The sequence below is a fragment of the Phacochoerus africanus genome, chromosome 8 (assembly GCF_016906955.1).
Source record: "Phacochoerus africanus isolate WHEZ1 chromosome 8, ROS_Pafr_v1, whole genome shotgun sequence".
Taxonomy (NCBI): Eukaryota; Metazoa; Chordata; class Mammalia; order Artiodactyla; family Suidae; genus Phacochoerus; species Phacochoerus africanus.
Genome location: NC_062551.1, coordinates 1,378,431 through 1,397,787, shown reverse-complemented (window position 1 = coordinate 1,397,787; position 19,357 = coordinate 1,378,431). Strand labels below are relative to the sequence as shown.

Genomic DNA, 19,357 nt, shown 5'->3' with positions numbered 1-19,357 from the left:
CCACACCCTGTTTCCAGATAAGGTCACGTCTCCAGGCGCCGGAGGTTGGGATGTGGCGGCATCTCAGGGACTCACTTGGGCCCCCAGCAGCCCCACCGTGTCATTGGTGGGTCGTTGGTGACCAGCCTCACACCCACGTCCTACGGAGACGTGGTGAACCTGAGCTGCTGCCACCCAGAGAGTGGCGAGGCTGCAGGCGCGAGGCCTCCTCGTGGGAGACATCCTCCGTGGCAGCGTCCGCGTCTGTGGTTGGCATTTGGGGTGTTGCGGCCGTGGGGGTGCGGGCTGGTGCTGCCCGTCACCATGGTGATGGGACAGGCCTCACACATGGCGTGCTCACCTGCCCTGTTCTTCTGCTCCGTCTCGCCTGCTCTCTGCCCAGCACTTTCCCCTGCAGAGGCCAGGGGCCTGGGCCTGACGCGTGTCCCCTGCTGCGCCCCAGCCGACCGGAAGGTCGGAGACGCGTGGTTAAGCTTGGGTCCCAGGGCCGCCGCCCTCCCTGGGATGGCAGGCTGAGGGCCAGCGTCCGGTTTGCTTCACTGTGGATTCTCGGCTTTGTTCTGCTTTCTCCCCAAGTTGGGTTTGAGGTTCACACTCTGATGCCAGAACAAGGCACAGAGCGAGCACACGGCAGAAGCTGCTTTTTTATTGCCACCGGGCCCACGGCGCTGCTCTGCACAGGATCTGAACCTGCTCCCCAAGCGCCTTCCTGCCACCCTGAACTGAAACTTGCCCGTCAGCTCTGAAAGCTCCAGCCAGGCCGGAGGAAGCTTCCTGAAACCAAGTATCATTGGCTGCGGCCCTGAGCCCGAGGAGCATCGGGGGAGCCTCGCCGGGGCCTCCTCGCCCGTCACGCCCAAGTCTGACCGTTCACTCGCGGGCAGGAGCTCAAACTGGACCCAGGGAAGCAGACTGGGGTCCGTCCTTGGGTTTAGAGGCATAGAGTGATTAGTCTTTTTCTGGCACTTGCTGTACAAATGGTTGGAAGGGATTTCGTGTTGCTGGGTCTCCTGGCCGGTTGGTGGCTTGGAGCGTCTCAGCTCCCCAGCTTTGTGTCCGGGGCGGCTGCTTAAAACAGCGTCCAGGCTTGGAAAAGTCCCGGTCGAGTGGCTCGTGTTGCTGTCACTAACCCTTGAGCTGGGTTCAAGCAGAAACGCAGGCATGGGTCTGGGACCTTGGTTTCTGCAGGAGGCCTTGTCCTGTTCCTGGCCACGTGCTCACTAAGCTGTGTTGGAAGCCTGTCTTGCGAGCACGTGAGGGATTTCTGGTCGGTTGGTTTTCTTCCTGCGTGTGCGTCTGGGTGGATTCTTGGTTGGATTCCGAATTTCGTTTCCAAATATTACTGAGACGTCCCTGGGCTCCTTGTGTGTGTTTTAGGTTTGGTACCCGTTTCTCATCGTCTCCGTTGGGTATTAAGCAGAGTTCCAGAATCGGCACAATTTAGAGGAGAAGCAGATGTGTACACCCCCCAAACTCTGTCTTTTGGTCCAGGATTCCCTTCAGAGGCTGGTTCAAATTCATACCCTTTGGTTTGAAAATAGCTGACTCTGCTTCACAAACACCCCAGAGGGGAGCCCGCCTGCGAGGCCGGGAAGGTGGCCGAGCCGCACCGGCGTCTCCAGCGAGCACTGCCCTGTGGGCGCCCACGCCGAGTCCAGCTGCGGGCAACCCCAGCTGGGAGCCTGGAGGTGCTGTTTCTGGCTCCTGTCCTGGTAGCTCAGTGGGTTCGGGGTAGGTATTTCTGTCCGGACAAGGCTGGGACGTAAGTGAGCAGGAGGGATGTTGGCAGAGGCGGGAGCTGGTCCAGGTGAGCCAGGCGCTCGCTGTCCTACAGGCGATTGTGGCCGCGGGCTGACCTGTTGCTTCTGGGGCTGAGACAGGCTCGGCCGGCTTGGCATGGACTGGCCCTCCAGGGCACCATGGCTATGCAGGTGCCATAGGTGGGCAGCTCTGCATCCAAGATTCCGCATTAATGGGCTTTGCCCGCCACCAGCTTGGGATCCAGGCCTGCACGCGCTCTCGGCCCAGCTGAGCGCGTGGGGCCCACGTCGCAGTGACCCGAGCTCCTTTATGTGGCTGAGCTGGGCTGCACTTCGCCTTCACTGGCGCTTGCTTTACCCTCAAGGAACGTGCCTCCTCCTGGGCGCTGGGGTTATCAGATGGTGGGGGCTCTTAGGCCCGGTGTCCCCTCCGACCCCGCTCCCCCATGGGCGCCTGGGCTGCAGAGCCCACCTGAGGCCCTTTGGGGTGTGCTTTGCTGGGAATCGTGTGGGCCCACCGCTGACGGGCAGTCCCAGCTCCAGGGCGCTTTGGCCGAGGGCAGCAGGCCTGGTGGGGTGGGGGCTTCACAGAGCCGGCCTTCTGGGCCCTCACCCCCGTTCTCTCATCACAGCCGTCACCGGCTTCGAGAAGATATGTCTTAAGCTGGAGTCAGGCGTGGGTGGGGCAGCCAGGCTGGCACCGGGGCCCCTGCTGAGGCCACCTCATGGGGGCTGCTCTCCCCATCCACTGAGCAGGGCTCTGCCTGGGCCTGTGTCCAGCACTGTGCGTCCCATCAGGACGCCCGCCAGTCACTCAGGATGGGCTCCCTGTGACCCTCCCACCTGTGTGCAGCTGCAGAGCCGAGCGAGGGGAGGCCCATGGTGAGGCTGCAGGAGGGCACGGCGGTCGTCCCTCTGTATCTGTCGGGGGGAGGGGGGAGGCCCCAAGAACCCCGTGGACCTGAACCCCGGCTCGTCCCACCCCCGGGTTGTGTCTTTCCTGCACATCACCCCTGGGATGAATCTAAGTTGAGGGAGTAAGAGAAGCTTCAAATCCAGCATCGCTGCCCTTGTGAGCTGAGGGAGGGTCTCTGGGGCCCACGCCCTGTGCCAGGGCACCTCCCATTAGAGGGGACAGTGTGAGGGGTCGGCGGGTGCTCAAACAGCCTGTGGTTCAAAACGTGGGACTTGTTCACGTCTGGAACTTGGCGCTGAGTGCTTCGTGCCGCAGTTGAACTGACAGCGCAGGTGAGGACGGCGGCCCTGCTGTGGTGGTGGCCCTGGAGGCTGTGTCGTCGCCGGGCACCTCCGGGCTTTGCCAAGCCGAGCGTCGTGGACCAGCTGGGAGGGCCGTGGTGTCCTGTGTGTCATGAGTGTCCCTTGACAAGTGGGCCTTTCCTTCCTGCTGGGGTCCCAGCTGATTTTCCCGGGGACAGGCTTGTCTCCCAGGCTGCCCTCGAGAAGGACAGACACCCCCACCCCTGCTCAGCACTTCACTTCCAGGGGCCGTGAGCAGCTCTCCGGCCGAGTCTGGCGGGCAAGGGTCACACGGAGGGCCAGGTGGCTTTCCTTCCACCCAAGACCCCCGTGGACCTGAACCCCGGCTCGTCCCACCCCCGGGCTGTGTCTCTCCTCCTCACGCCTGCCTCGCTTGTCCAGACCACAGCCACCTTCAAGGGACGCGGTGTTTTGAGCACCTGCCCCTCGGGACCGCCCCCGCCGCCCTTTCCCTTCAGCCGCCGGCTGGTCGCGGCCGTCCTCCCTCCGTTCACTGCGCACGCTTAGGCTCCGGGGTCTCTGGCGGTAATTCCCGGGCCTGGCTCGGCCGTGAGCGCCCGAGAAACGCCCTGCGGGCGGCGCTGCGAGGAGCAAGAGGGCTCGTCCGGCCCACCAACTGCCCTCCATCCGTCGGGTGGCGCTCGTTGCCAACCTCAGAGTGCAGGCATGGAAGGCGGTTCCGTGATTGCAGACGCTCCGTGAGAAGACGGGTTTTGATTTGACTCTAAGGTCACGAATTAAGGGGTCTTTTATCAGGTACAGGACTGGGATGGCGCTGTGGTTCCAGCGTTTGTAGCTGTGTCCCCCTGGCCCCCTGCACCCACTCGCCTCCCGTCCCCTCTCTGGTCCCTTCTAGCTGTTGTGGGGCCGCGATGCCCTGGTTCACGAAGCCCTGTGAGCGGGCCTGTGGCCCGGGGTGTTCCCCAGCTTTGTCCCTAATGCCACTGGTGACCCTTGGGAGGGGGCACGAGTCCGTGTGACCTTAACACTGGGACCAGTGCACGAGTGCCCTCAGCACCACCCACTCACACACCTGCACCTGCCCATGCACCTCCACAGCTGCTGACACACCTACACACACCGCCTTGCCCATGCACCTGCACACATACCTGCTGACACACACACCCGCTGACACTGACACACACACACCTGCCAACACACATACCTGCTGACACTCCTGCACAACCCATTTGCAGAGCTGCTGGGCAGCCTGTTGGTCTGCATCTCACACCAGGGTCGGGTGGGATTCAGGCCACGTCCTGTGCTTCTGTGGCCTCTCTTATACCCGGCTGGGGTGTTGCGAAGGTGGGGCCGGGACGCGGTGCCGACCCTCAAACCAAAGTGAAAAGCCCCGCAGCTCAGGCAGCTCCCCGCACGGTGCAGAGTCCCACCCGCGCCCTGGGGCACCGGGGCGCCAGCCCGCCTGCCCCGCTGCTGGGTGTGGGTGCTCGTGAGTGATGGTCACCTAGCACCTGGCCTGGGGGGGTCCCTGGTGTACAGGACAGGGTCCGAGATCCATGGTTTGCCTCCTCGGAGGTCGGTAGCTCCTCCCTGGATTCCGGCCTCACCCTGCAGCTCACGCATCCCTCCTCACCCGGGGCCCCCCCTCCCCTTCCTTCGGAGCCTGGCGCCTGGCGTCTTGGCATCAGCCGCATGCCTGCTTTGTGTGCACACTCCCTCAGTGCCTCCCCGGCCAGGGGCCGCCTCTCGCGTGCCCTGTGGCCCACCGAAGAGCCAGTGAGCGCGTCTTGTCGACTCCCCGACTCTGGCAGGGTCTTCACGTCCGGCACCACCTGCTCCACCCCTGCATCCAGGTCACTCCCGGGGAACTCAAGGTGGTTGGTTGTCTTTTTCTCCGAAGCTTAAACTCCTCTTCTGTCCAGCGTGTGGGTGTTTGAGGGAGTGACTGGCTGGATAGCTGGGCAGCTCGGTCCTACCGTGCACGGGCACGCGGCTCATGCCACACACTCGCCAGATGGCCTCCCTGGAGTCGCGGTCATGGTCAGGGGCTGTGCCCATGCCAACGGTGCTGTTCTTTGTGCCTCCAGGTGTTGCAGGGGGCCCAGCTGATAGCTGTGGCCTCTTCGGACCCCGCGGCCACGGGAGTGGATGGCTCGCCGCTGCAGGGCGGTGACATCCAGGTGCAGTACGTCCAGCTGGCGCCAGTGACCGACCACACGGCCGCGGCTCAGGTGGGTCCTCCCCGCGACGTGGACGCCCCGGGCAAGGACAGGGCCGGGGCTCCTGCAGGTGTGGACACACTTGGGCGTGTCCACCTCTGACCTCATCCCTGAGGAAGGTCACCCGGCCCTGAGAGGCACATGGTGTGGACACGGGGGCGCGTGTGGGAGTCTTCGTTTCGCGAGCGCCCGGGGAGTCATGGTCAGAAGTGAGTTCCCAGCACAGATTCCAGGATGAAACCAGCTCTGATATGCCGTCTTGTGCAAACGTTGACCGACCTGTAAGTTTAGAGAGAAAACCAAATCCCCATGTCCCTGAGACATGCTGTTCCTCTAGGCGAGTGGACAGCCCAGGGCTTTGCAGGCCCTGCCTGCAGTCTCGCCCTTTCCCTTGGTTGTGGTGGAGCTTCCTGCAGGTCGGACGGCCACACGGCTGCAGGGGAGCTGCCCTCACCCTGGGCCCGAGGGTGCCACCCGGCTGGCTTCCTGCTTCCCACTGCCCTCCTAGCCCACGGCCCTGTCCGGCTCTCCAGCCGAGGCCTGGCACCCCTAGTTCACTCGTCTGATGACGGCAGTGCCGTGAAGCCCCTCGCCAGGCTGTGCTGGGCCACGGTTTTTGTCCCTCAGCCCCCGGTCAGGAGCTTCATTTGCTCATAAGCATCGGGAGGGAGGCTGCTGCTTCAGATGCGTGAGGCCTTGGCGGAGCGGCCGGTGAGCGAGCTTGATCAGGCGGCCACCGTGGCCTCCCCTGGGTCTGGGAGAGCCAGAGCCCCTGAGGGGACAGTGGGGTGGGGCCTGTCTGGTTGGTTGTGTTGGAACAGCCGGTCCTAAAGGCAGGGTGTCGTCCTGGTTTTCTGAGAATAACCGCAGGGCTGGTCCTGAGAACAGCCCGGAGACAGCACTTGCTGACCCTACAGAGATGGAGATGAGAACTGGGGGAGGGGACTCCTCTGGTCGGCTCCCCCGCCTCTGGCACCTCTGCCTCCTCCCTGGCCTGCCCCCTTCTCCCTAAGGTACCAATGAGCCTTCGAGGCTTGGAGTTAAAGCCCCAGATCTCCCGGTGTCCCTCCCACCAGCCCATCAGGCCTCTGCCGAGCGCTCTGCTCGTGTCCTGTGTCTCGTACCCTTGGGGGCTTCCTGAGGAAGGGGCTCAGCAGGGCAGCGGGGAGCCCAAGCAATCCTGGTGACCAGGTGGCCACCGTCCTGGGAGCACTTAGGTCCTTAAGCTCCTAGTTTGCAGCAAGTCCCCACTTGGCCCAGAGCTTGGGGACGCATGTTCTGGAGAAGGGTCCCCGTGCCCCCAGACCCCTCCACTGTTCATAAGAGCGGTGGCCATGGCGGGACACTTCTGATTTCTTGCAGTGGTGACCACAGAGGCTTGAGATGCTCTGGGGACTGACCGTGAGGGTGTGAGGCCACCAGAGAGCCCTCAGAGCTGGGGGCCCGCCGTCCTGAAGAAGGACCGCGGGCCTCGTCCCGAGCTGGGCTGCTCTGGGTGGGCCCATCCCTGTGCCCCACGTACTCGGGACCCGGGCCAGGGCCTGGGCCTTAGGTCTGGGTGCGTGTCCGTGGCCGGCTCCTCCTGGACTGGGTTGTGGTCGTCGTGCAGACGTCAGCAGCGTCCACCAGAGCCACGGCCTCCTGACTCGCTGCTCCCAGGCTTGCCGCCAGAGCTTGTCTCTGGCGGGTCTCAGGGACCGTGAGGACACCCGGCAGCCCGAGCCTGAGGCGTGGAGCCGGGGCGTTTCCCTGCAGGGAGGGAGGGTTTCCTGAAGGTCTCTTTGTCCACGTGAAACCCCCTCCCCGACCCCACACTGGAGGGGGACCAGCTACCCCGGAGCCTGGAGAAGGCCGGGTCTCACTGCAGAGTGTGCCCATGAGCCCCGTGAACCGTGGAGGAGGGGGCTTCTGAGAAGTGCCCCCTCACCCCCGGAAGGAAGGCAGGGAGCGGGCAGGTCCCCTGGGTCGTCAAGGCGGGGGGAAGTGGGGGGGCACAGAGGAGGCCTGGACTTCACCTGACGTGGGAAGCCCTGCTGAGGAAACACCGCCCCCGGGACTTCTGCCCCCGCCTGCGAGGCTCCCCTCCTGCTTCGTGGTCACGGTCACGGGCTGCTCCAGCTGACTCCTGGCGGGGCGGGGGGGGGGGGGGGGGCTCCTGTGAGAGTCTGATCTCTGTGCGGTTGCTTTGGACCACAGCTTAGGGGAGTCTGAAAACAGCACCAAATGATCTCCATCTGGGGGCCCGTTCTTGGTGGCTGAAAAGGACGTCTGGTGACTTACTCCAAAATTCTGATTTTCATTTAAATTATCATAGAGCTGTGACTAGGCCGACCCCTTGGAGGCTCTTCCCAGTGAGAAGCAGGGCTGGGGGAGCCAGGGCGCCGGCGTGGGGGTGGGGGTCCGGGCACACAGAGGGCCTCGCAGGGGGGGACCGCGGCTGGGACCGTCAGAGCTGCTGGGAGCGTCCCTCCCAGGGCGGGCTGGCCTTGGGCTGCAGCCGCCCCCGGCTGGGGTGTGCGTTCCCGCTGGGCCAGCCTGAAAACCAGTGAGGCGCCTGGGCACGGGTGGGTCCCTGGACAGAAAGCCCCTCTCTCTCCTGCAGACGGCCGATGCCCTGCAGCCCGCCCTGCAGCCCGAGATGCAGCTGGAGCACGGAGCCATCCAGATCCAGTGAGGTGCACGGCCGCCCACCCACCGGACCCGGGCGGAGCCGTCGCCCAGCGCCGGCTCCCGCCGACCCCACCGTTCCCACGCGCTCCATCCCCGGCTTGGCAGGGAGGTGAGACTGCGCACGTTCTGCCACGTGCATCCGAGCGCCTCGTCCGCCGGGAGCGCGCCCCAGACGTCACCGTGCCGGGCGCCCCGCCCCCGCCGGAGACCCCGTTTCTTTTGAGGGCACCGCCGTGTCCAGAGAAGGGGCGGGAGCAGGCGCGGTCACATTAAGTACACGCGGGAAATCAAGAACCACGATATTTTTCTCTGTTCAGACAGCTTTTTTAATTTGCTATGGTGTTTATAACAAAAAAGAAAACTGAAAAAAAATGGAGTAGCAGAAGCCTTTTGCTGTGTGCTCTGTTCCGGTAACGAGACTAGGTCTTTGCAGAAGATGACTAACGATTTTGATGGGAACGTTGCTTACCTACTTTTCTAGGGGGCGCACGGCACTGCAGCGGTGCATTTCTAATGAAATAAAGTGTATTTATGACCACGGCGGCTGCCACGTCCTTTCCTCCTGGGAGGTGCCGCCTTCACTCCTGCGGCTGCTCCGAGGCCACCCCGGCCTCTGGCGGCCGTGCTCTGCTTGGGCAGGTCCTTTGGGGCCGCGGCGGGGTGTGTGCTGGGGTCCGAGGGGTGGGGGCTGCAGGACGGAGCACCCCCCGGGCAGCGTGAGCCTTCAGAACTGGGCCGCGAACCACGCTGTCGAGCAGCACCGCCTCTTCCAGGCCCAGAAAGTCCCGGCTCTGGGGGCCTTCGAGGTGAGGAGAGAGTCGTGTCCAGAGGAGGTGCCCTATTGTCTAAAAATAGGGGGGAAAGGCGAGAAAATAGTCTGAAACAGAAGCCCCGAGGCGGGCTGCAGCGCCCGTGACCAGCAGGGTCCGGCCCCCACGTTTTTGCAGTCAGGGCACCGTTTTGTGGGTTTGCAGCATTCCCTCCACAGCTGTGTCGCTGACTCAGGATTTGGCCGCTGGCACCGTCCCAGGCGCCCTCCCTGTCAGCCCCCACCTCCCCATGGGGCCTTGGGCTGGGCACTTGACGCCAGGGCACCCTGAGGGGTGAGGGTGGGCTGGGCGCGGTGCCCTTGCGTTCCGTGCCCCAGGTGTGCCCCGTCCAGCCTGCAGGAACGGACCTCATGTGAGGAGGGGGCGGAGGAAGGCCGCTCCCAGAGGATGGAGACGGGACGAGGGACCAGCCCCGGCGCTGGACCGAGACGGCCTCGTGGGCTCACGGCTGGGATCTCGGGAGGGAAAGAGGAAGCAGATGACACGGACAGGATTTGGGAAGCCAGACAGCGCCCGGGTCCAGGTAGAAGTCAAAGGAAGACGTGCCCGGGCACCCGGAACGTCACAGACGGAGGATCCCAAGCAGCCAGAAAGGGCGGCCGGGCGCCCACATCGCGGGGAGGGCGCCGGAGCTGGCGTCTCGCTGCCCCTGGTTGTCAGGCGCGGCCACCAGGGTGCTGAGAGGGCCCCACGCCAGCGTCGGGTCCTCGGTGGGACAGCCCACGGCGCACACCCGGAGCCTCGAACCGCCACGTGTCCACACGTGCGCGCACGAGCGCTCACGACTGTCGGAGTCTGTCCACGGGCAGGTGGCGGGTCCGCAGAGCGGGGCCCGGGCGCGTGACAGCAGTTCTCATCCAGGCTGGAGTGGAGCGCCCACCCGGGCTGCGGGTGGACAGACCGCAAACACGTGCCAGGGAGAGAAGCCGGGCACGGGGGGGCGCTGCATGTTACATGGTCCCCTTCACCCAAACGTCAGAACGGGCAGATCCAGAGACAGGAAGCGGGGGAGGGGAACGGCGAGTGACTCGTGAGGCAGGTGGGTTCCTTCTCCAGACTATGAATGTTCTGGAATCAGTGGTGATGTTGGCATGACTCTGTACTTCACCAAGAGGTACTGAATTGCACGTAGAAAAGGGCCTTGTTTTTGGGGTTTTTGGGTTTTTTTTTTTTTTTTTTTGGTGGATAGATCGTATCTTAAGGTTTGAGATAAAGAAATCAATACATAAAGACTCAGGAAACCTTTAAAACATCTTGTGGACACACAAATGAAGGTGTTATTTCCAGATGGCGGTCTCCTGTAAAGGAAATTGTCAGATCTGCTCTTCCAGAGCAGGAGTGGGGACCCGAGAGGGGGTCCCAGGATGGGAAGGAAAGGCGGCAGATACGGCGACGAGCCTGCAGGTATGTCTGCTGCTCCTGTAAAACTGCCTCACACTGAAATTTGCAAATCAGTGAAGTATTGGGACACTTGCTCTGAAGGTTGGCACGTGCCAGAAAGGGGCTAGATAATTTTAAAGCCCCCTTTTCTTGCCCTGGAGAGAAAGGGTCGAGATACTGTCCCATTTTAAGATGTCGAAGTCGCTGCCTAAGACACATGTTTAGGCGACACGGCATCTAGAAAACCAGTGTGGTGTGTCCACATGGCGTGATTCGTGGCCTTGACCTATGGATGTGTGTGGACCGCTGTGTCTCGAGGCCACACAGCCGCCGTGGGTCTTTCCCACCTGCCCTTTGGAACTTGCTCAAAGCTGGCCGCACAGCAGGCCTTAAAGAAGGTCAAATAAGAGATCCACGTGGAGAGAGATGTTGGCTCAGCAGTGAAAGAGAACAAATTGACCTACGGAAACCTGTGGAATACCTCGAAAGCGGTGCTTAGAGAAAAACTGCTCTCTAAATATATATCCCCAGAAGTGGAATTACTGGATCATATGGTGGCTCTATTTTTAATTTTTCGAGGACCCTCCATGGTTCTCCAAGCGCCTGCACCAATTTACATTCCCGTCAACGGTTCGGGAGGCCTGCTGGCCATCTGGGTATCTTCTTTGTACAAGTGCCTAGTCCCGTTCTTTGCCCATTTTCCTGTTGGGTTCTCTCTTTGTTTTTTTTGGGTGGGGGGTTGCTTTTTGCTGTTATAGGAATGCCTCATATATTTATTAGCCCCTTATAAGATGGATGGTTTGCAAATATTTTTACTTTGTTGGTTATTTCTTTTGCTGTGCAGAAGCTTTTTTAAAAAGTTAGATATAGTCCCATTTGTTTATTTTTTTGTCTTTTTGTTTTTTTAGGGCCACACCTGCGGCATATGGAGGAGGTTCCTAGGCTAGGAGTCCAGTCAGAGCTGTAGCCCACAGCCACAGCAACGCAGGATCTGAGCCGCATCTGCAACCTACACCACAGCTCACGGCAGCACCAGATTCTCAACCCACTGAGCAAGGCCAGGGATCGAACCTGCGTCCTCATGGGGTTTGCTAACCACTGAGCCATGACAGGAACTCCTGTGTCCTTTTTAAATTTTTTTTTATGTTTTATTTTTAATTTTTTTTGTCTTTTTGTCTTTTAAAAAATTTTTAATTTTTTTTTGTCTATTTAATTTTTTTTATGTTTTTAGGGCTGCAACCGCAGCATATGGAGGCTCTCAGGCTAGGGGTCTAATCGGAGCTGCAGCTGCCGGCCTGCACCACAGCCACAGCAACTCCGGATCCTTAACCCACTGCGAGGCCAGGGATCGAACCTGCAACCTCACGGTTCCTAGTCAGATTCGTTTCTGCTGTGCCATGACGGGAACGCCTTGGTTCCCCTGTTAGATACAAGTTGACTGCATGTGTGTGGGTTTGTTTCTGGGCTCTCGTTTGTCGTAGCGGCCCGTGTGTTTACGGCAGTACCATGCTCTTTTGATGACTACAGCTTTGTAATATCTTAGGCAATGTTGCGCCTCCAGCTTTGTTCGTCCTCGCGAGTGCTTTGGCCATTCAGGCCTTCTGTGGTTCCACAGGAATTTTAGGATTGTTTTTTCTCTGTCTGTGAAAACACCATTGGAATTTTCGTAGGGGTTTCATTGAATCTGTAGATGGTTTGTGTAATAGAGACATTTTAATCATATTAATGCTTCCAACCCATGTACACAGGGTATCTTTCCAATTATTTGTGTCTTGAGTTTCTGTCATCAATGTCTTACAATTTTTTAATGTATGGATCTCTCATTTGGTTCAATTTCTTTCTTTCTTTTTCTTTTTCTTTTTTTTTTTCTTTTGCTTTTTGGGGCTGCATCCATGGCATGTGGAAGTTCCCAGGCTAGGGGTCGAATTGTAGCTGCAGCTGCCGGCCTATGCCACAGCCACACAGGATGCAAGCCGTGCCTGCGACCTGCACCGCCGCTCACAGCAACCCTGGATCCTTAACCCACTGAGCGAGGCCAGGGATCGAGCCCACATCCTCGTGGTTCCCAGTCGGGTTCGTTTCCGCTGCGCCACGACGGGAACGCCAGCATCAACTTTCCTCTACACGTTTGGTAGAATTCAGCAGTAAATGCCTCTTGCGAGGGGCGGCTCCGAGGTGGGAGGTTTTCGTTTAAGGACTCCGTCTCTTTGCTTGTTACTGGTCTGGCCAGGGTGTCTGTCTGACCATGATGCAGTCCGTGTAGGTTGTATGTTTCTAGGAATTGGTCCATCTCGGCTACCCAGTTCGTTGGTGTGTGATTGCTCGTGGTAGTTGCCTACGATCCTTTGTATTTCCGTGGTCTCAGCTGGACGTCTCCTTATATTTCTGGTTTTATTTGTTCGAATCTTCTCCCGATCTACTTGGTCTAGCTAAAGGTTTGTCAGTTTTGTTTTATCTTTTCAAAAAATCAGTGCCGTGAAGTCTTTATACATTTCCAGTTGTTGTAGCCTCTGGAAAACTGATGAGTTGACGCCTTCATCATGACGTAACGACCGTCTTTGCCTCTTGTTGCACTTCTGACTTAGAGTCTTTTAAAAGTTTTAGTTACTCTTGCGGTCTTTGCTTTCCGCTTTGCATGGAGTGTCTCTCTTCCGTCCCTCCCTCTGAGCCTCTGTGTGTCCTTAACGTGCGGCCGAAGTGGATCTCTTTAGACAGCATACAGCTGAGTCTTGTTTTTTATCATTTTGTTTGTGCTTTTTTTTTTTTTTTTCTTTCCCTTTTTATTCTGGCCATGCCTGTAACATACAGAAATTCCTGGGCCAGGGATTGAACCTGCGTCACTGCAGTAATCCAGCCACTGCAGTGGCAATGCTGGATCCTCAACCTGCTAGGTTACCAGGGAACTCCTAATCGCTTTATCTTTTGTGTATCGCCTGTAGGTTTTTGCTTTGTGGTTTTCATAAGGCTTACGTAAAATACCTTAGAGATAAAATACAGTCTTTTTTAAGCTGACAGCGGTTTTGGCCATTTACAAAATTTCTGCCCTTTAGCGCTCCCTCTTTATCTATTTGATGTCACAGTGTATATCTTTTTAACTTTTTTGGCTGCACCTGCAGCACACAGAAGTTCCTGGGCCGGGGATTGAACCTGCGCCACAGCAGCAACCTGAGCTGTTGCAATGACGATACCAGATCGTTAAGCCACTGCGCCGCAAGAGAACTCCCACGCCTCACAGTTTTTAATGCTGTGCAGCCATTGACAAATTAGTCATAGGTCCAAGGAGCTTGATGTAGCATCAAGCTGAATGCCTCCCAAGCAGCGGGAGAGGAGGAAGCAGAGGCTTCAGGAATGGAAAAGGAGACACAAAGCTGGCCTGATTTGAGGGGATGCTATTGTGTTCCAGAATTTTCCAGTTTCTGAAGATAGGGATCGGAACTCTTAGAGAGCTTAGCAAGGTTTGGGGTTATTGCCTTTCAACGTTCCATCAGCAGTCTCTTAAAAATAAAACTTTCAAACGGCTTCATTAAAGTAGCCGTAAAATAGATAAATTATCAAGAAATGAATCCAGTTAAAGATGCGTGTGATATTCACGGGGGGATCGTGTGCCTTTCTGGAAAGACATAGGGGAGACCGAGAGAGGCCTGTCTCGGGCAACATGTCACAAGGCCCCCTGTTACCTTGGTCTTGGGGTCTCCTGGGTCTGGACCTGCTGCCCTGGCATCCTGAGCCCAGGACTCCTTCACCTGTCAGGAGCCTCGCCCTCAAACTCTTACTCACCTGGCAAAACCCCACCCTTAGAAAAGCCCAGCCTTCTCTTACCTGCACCTGTCGGCTGGGGCGACCCACTGTGGCCTGCTGCGTGTTTGCTGCGTGTTTGCGGGGAGAGCCTGCGCTTCCGCCCCGTGACCCCTGCTCGCCCGACGGCTCCTCCCCACCCCCCTCCGCTGGCAAAGCTTCCTGCGTCGTCATCGAGGGAGGTGCCCAGGCAGGCAATTCCTGCCACCCTCCCCGGCTGCCCCGCGGTCCATCCACCGCCTCCCGGCTCAGGCTCAGGACTGGGCTCCCGCCTGGGCCCCTCAGCAGGCAGCCGCGCACAGACGGGGAGCAAACCGTGGCGAGAGGCCGGAAGCCCGGCCCGAGGAGACGGGGACGAACGTGCGGCCGCCTGGGTCGGTGCAGGCAGGCTCCCCTCAGCTCTGGGCCTGGATCAGGCCCTGACCACCCCCCCCCGCTCTGGGTTGAGGCCGTGGCACGAGAGGTGGACGGCCACTCAGCCACCAGCGCAAACAAACCAAGGCCAGTGTTCCCAACGAGAAAAATGACACGTTAAAACTTTTCTCCATGTGGGAAGGAGGCCTGTCCTGCTCACGCCTCGGCCCGGCAGGAAGGCCGAGGGGGCCTGGCCTGGGGCAGCCGTGGCCTCTCGCTCTGTCCCACCCCGAGTGGCGCTGAGCCAGGGACCGAGGAGCTGCTCCTGTGCCCGCCCCTCTGTCACTTGGCAGCGTTCCCCGTCCACTCCTCGCTGGTCCTGGGGCTGCTCCCTGCTGGACGTGGCCTGGGAGGCGCTGGAGAAGGGGCCGCGGTACCTCTTCCCGGTCTGACGATGGCCTCATTGAGGCGCAGGGCTCCGCTCTTGGACCTCTGCCCTTGCTGGTCCCGGGGCGGCCAGACTCTCAACTTTAATGGATGAACGTTGACCTTACGTTAAGATTTCCAGCCCACGGTGCTCCCCTGGGATCGTGGCACAGACTTCTGCTCAGAAGACAAGCGGTCATGCCCCAGGGGTCGCAGCCCAGGGGTCACCAGCAAGCACAGGTCAGAGCAAAGCCAGAAACCTGTGCTCACAGTGGCTCTCTGGGGCTCGGGGCCCTGCATTGGAGGTGAGCTTGCCATCAGCCACCGTTGCTCGGCCTCAGAGCCCGGCACGCGCAGAGCTTGGAATGCTGACCCCGTCTTCCAGGCTCAGAGACACCCCGCCCCCACCCCACCTGCCTTCCCTGGCCTCCTGGAGGGTCAGCCCCTGGGCCTGGCTGGCCCCGTCTCCTGACGTGGCCCGCATGTGGCCTGGGGTCCACGCGTGGCCCGGTGTGGGTGTGCCCGGGCAGTGTGGCTCGGGGACGCTGCCTGCATAGTCGTCCGTGGGACCGCCTCCCTCTCCCTCCTTCTCCCCCACACGCCCTGGGGCTGCAGCACAAGCGGATGAGGCCGCCCATCGGGCCTGGGATGGGTGGGCTCAGAGCTCGACGCTCCTCACCTGGACGGGCCCCCTGGGCCCCCAGCAAGTCTCATTTTCTGAAGGGCTTGTCCCCTCCCGTCCCCCGCAGCCCAGCTGTGGGAAGTCGCCGGCATAACCCTGGCCCGGGTTCTGTTTTCTAGGCTCCGCCAGGAAAGGGGAGGGGAAGCGGCGTTGGTAATGCAGGGTCCAGCCCCTCACCGCAGGTGGGGGACGCCTCCCGCTGCGTCCAGAGGTGGCGGGCTCGGGATGCCCGTTCCTGTCCTTGACCCAGGGCAGCCAGGGAGGAGCGGGCCCCCAGCGCCCCCGCCCAGGCCCAGCGCTGGCGGGTCAGACTCGAGGTTTCCTGATCCCCAGTCGGGCTGCGTGCAGGCGCCCTGGAGACCCTCCCCAGCAGAGTTGGGGGCGGCGCAGCCAGAAGCTGGTTCAGGGGACAGCGGCTACAGGGCCAGTCGGATGGGACAGGAGACTGAGCGGGGTCCCGGGTGAACCGCACCTCCTCTCGTCGTTTCCTCTTCCAAGAAATTCCTTTTCCCACCTGCAGCGTCAAAGACCCCCTGATCACAGAGCGCCTGTGCTCCACCCACCCTCGCTGCTGCCTCCCTGCGGACCTGGGGGAGGGAGCCGCACTGTGGCTCTGCGAGGAGTGAGAGCCGCCCAGAGAAGCGGCTCAGGCCTGGCTCCTCCTCTTGGTCGCAGCTGCAGGGAGGGGAAGGGGAGGCGGAAGGCACAGGGTCTCTGTTGCTGCCCGCGGCCGCGGGGCGGGGGTGGTGCCTGGCATTGCCCTGCCGCTTTACCACAGGCTCGTTCTGTGCGGAGGCCTGGCCGGGTCTCTAGGTCAGCTGCCCTCTTGTGGGGAGCAGGGGCCGTGATGTGGAGATCGCCGAGGGAGGGGAGGGCGGAGGAGAGAACTGGGGGTGGGGGGGGGGCTGGCTCTCCTGCACAGCTGGACGCAGCCTCGGGTTCCTAGAGGACACAGCTGCTCAGGGCCACCTTGGAACCAGGCTGCAAAACCAGCTGGGCAGCTGGGAGGACTGGCTGCAGATGGCCTTGCTGCCCAGCTGGACCGGAGCCTATGCCAGACCCCAGGAGGTGCCCACAGGGGCCCCTGCCCCCCCAGCTCCAGCCCCCTGAGGCCCAGGGCAGAGGCCACGACCATGGGCACAGTTTGCATGGTGACGTCTTGACTAGGTTTAGTTATGACCCCCACACACACACACGCCCCCATTACCCCGCCCCCGCCACTTGGGGCCTGCCGCGGCTCCAGCACTCGGGGCCTGCTTAGGGCAGTGGGCAGGGGATTCAGAGCGTTTGGTTGGGTGGGATGTGTTTATAGTGTTTTTAAAATTTATGATTTTTATTTTTGCCTTTGTAGCTGGCAGTTTACCACTGCTGTTGACAGGTTTGCTGTGTCTTCTAGTAGAAGACTCAGCACCCCTGGCTATCCTGGGTGCGGGTGGCGCCCAGGGAGACCCCCAGCGGCCCCGGACCCCACACGCTCTCGAGGATGCTGCCGGCGCCGCACCGCCTTGCAGAGCGGGAGCCAGGCGTTGACTGCTGTGGTGATCTGGTGTCTGCGACTTGCACGGCGCTTCCTGTAAAGGATGCCCCAGAGCGACACGAGCTGTTGGCCTCATGAACCCTGGCTTTGTTCTCCAGCTCGTCCCCAGCTCCCAAATTCGCAGGAGCCGGTGTCCAAAAGGCCCAGTGGAAGGCTGGGGAGGCTGACCTGGGATGTGGCTGGTGGGGCTGGTCTGCAGCCCATTCCCTGAGCACTGGGCCCTGGGTCGCCGGCTCCTGACCCCCAGATAAGCCTGCCTCACCTCACTGCACCCAGAGCAACACCAGCCCACCCAGTAGCCCTCTTCCCTCAGCCCGCTTGCCGCCTCTCGTGGGTCATGGACCCAGGAGGCTCCTGGAGACCCCAGCCCAGCACTTGGCTGCCTGCGTGGCAGGTCTCCCAGCCCTACCCTGCCAGCCAGGCTGCGGGAGGAGGTGACTGCGGGGCCCGGCCCCCTCGCTACCCCGGCGCTGGCCCTGCTCCCTGTGAGGACCGCCGGGTGTGACCACACAGGGGCCCTGGCTCCCGGCCAGGCCGAGTGGGTGTGGGTCGAGGCCTCTCCATGCGGTCCCAGGCCCTCTCCACCCGCCCCCGGGTGCGGCGTGCCTGCGGGAGGCCCTCGTGCCGGCCGGACCGGCGGAGGCCCGGGGCGGCTCCAGGACCCTGAGCTGGGACCTCTCCAGCTGCGCCCTTTCCAGGCTGATCTCAGTGCCGTGGGTGGAGCTGACTTCAGGCCTGTGTTTGCACTTTGCCGGGGTTGAGCACAGACCCTGGGCTGGGTCGCCTGGGTCCCCAGCACAGCTGGCTTCGTTCCCGTGCTTCTCTCTCCAGCCGGGACCAGGCATGAGGCCCCGGCCCAAGTGCCTGTGGGCGCTGCCAGCCCAGCCTCCTCCCACGCACAGCGGGGCTGCCCAAGAGGGTTCACCCACCAGACTCGGGAGTCAGAGCCTCCACAGAGGGGATGAGGCAGTTCCGGGGGGGGGGGTCCTGACCCCCAGGGGATGCTGGTCTGGGTATAGACGGCGGCGGTCGCAGCTTGTGGGGGGTGCTCCTGGCGTCTAGCAGGCGGAGGCAGGACCCGGCACCTGCAGGTGAGGAGTCAGGTGGGCGGAGGGGGAGAAAGCACCCAGGGCCCCGTTTCCCCCGCACAGCTGGCTTCCCGCCACGTGGGACCCTTTTCTCCCTCGACAGCCGTGGGGGTGGCAGGGCAGCCACCTAAGGGCAGCAGGAGGGGCGCCTGGAGGGAGGGGCGCCCGCACTGCGGGCCCCGCTCAGCCTGTGTCTGCACTCGGCCTCTTCGGAGGCGGGGGCCTCCTGTGGGTGCTCTGGGCTGGGGACATGCCCATCCCCTTGGGCCTTGCTCAGACCCCAGGTCCTGGGGTCTCCCCCCGCTGACCACACCCTCTCCCCTGGAGTGCCCTGTCATCCGTCCAGCCTGGGCGCCTGTCAGGAGGGTTCAGGTTGGATCAGGCGTGGCAGTGAGAGCCGGGCCTGCGGACGAAGCAGCCCCCACACCCAAGGAGGCGGGGTGGGAGTGTTTCCATGCCACCGCGTCCCATCATGGACCCCGCGAGTCTCTAGAGAGCACGTGAACGTGGGTCGTTTGATGAGTGTGGGTCGGGCCGACCCCGGCCCTCGCAGCCACTCCTTTACTCTTTATCATGGCAGCTGTTTCTAGGAAAGCGCATTGCGCCTGGGTGCCCTTTGCTTCCTCACGCTCCCTTTTGTGTGAGCGTGAACTCACGAGTTAGTTCTCACCAGGGCACAGCCTGACTGCAGGTGCGCCGGGGGCCCGCCTGGCTCCCCCCCACCCGGGACTCAGCCGTCTCTCCAAGGCCTGGTCACTTGCAGGGGAAGCTGGTACTTAGAAACCAGGGCCTGGGTGCTGGGGTGCTCAGGTCCCTGCCGCCGGGGTGTCACAGCCTCAACCCTGTCCGTGGACAGAACGAGAGCGTGTGCGCGTGCAGGTGCGTCCAGACACATGTGGGTTTGCACGCACCCTGGCGCGAGGGCTCCCGCTCCGCATGCTCATCTGTTGGCGTTTCCCCACTGCCGCCCTCCTTCCCCGTCAAGGGTCACGTGTTCAGGTCACTGATGCACAGATGCCTCGCGGCATCCCCGCAAGGGTCCTGCGGCCCTTGGGAAGCGCGTCCCCGGAGCCTGTGAGCTGATGGATGGAGCAGTCTGGGCTCAGCAGGAAGCCGGGACCAGGGCCAGAACTCGTCTCGTCCCTGAGGCCTCTGGGCAGACTTGGGAGGGAGTATCTGACCTTGGCCAAGCTCGCTCTAGAGGAGCAGAAGGTTGAACGGGCCTCCGTGTCCAATGGCAGGAGGCCATTCTGTGAACGACGGCTGGGGTGTCCGTCCCAGGCAGGGGCAGAGGGCGGACAGCGGGAGCTCCCCGGGCCGCGGCCTGTGGAGGTGAGGAGGAGACCCTGTTTTAGGAAACTGCTTACTCTTGGTCCC

General features: G+C 61.4%; 1 protein-coding gene across 7 annotated transcripts in view; it reads left to right on the top strand.

Annotated features, from left to right (window-relative positions):
• BANP (BTG3 associated nuclear protein) overlaps positions 1 to 8,426 on the top strand; it is a 76,188-nt gene extending 67,762 nt beyond the window's left edge. For all 7 annotated transcript variants that reach the window (XM_047792519.1, XM_047792518.1, XM_047792516.1 and 4 more), the window contains 2 exons: positions 5,087 to 5,230; positions 7,821 to 8,426. In XM_047792519.1, coding sequence (XP_047648475.1) covers positions 5,087 to 5,230; positions 7,821 to 7,892 — 216 coding nt within the window. In that variant the 3' untranslated portion in view covers positions 7,893 to 8,426. The remainder of the gene's footprint in view (positions 1 to 5,086; positions 5,231 to 7,820) is intronic.
• Positions 8,427 to 19,357: the final 10,931 nt, after the last annotated feature.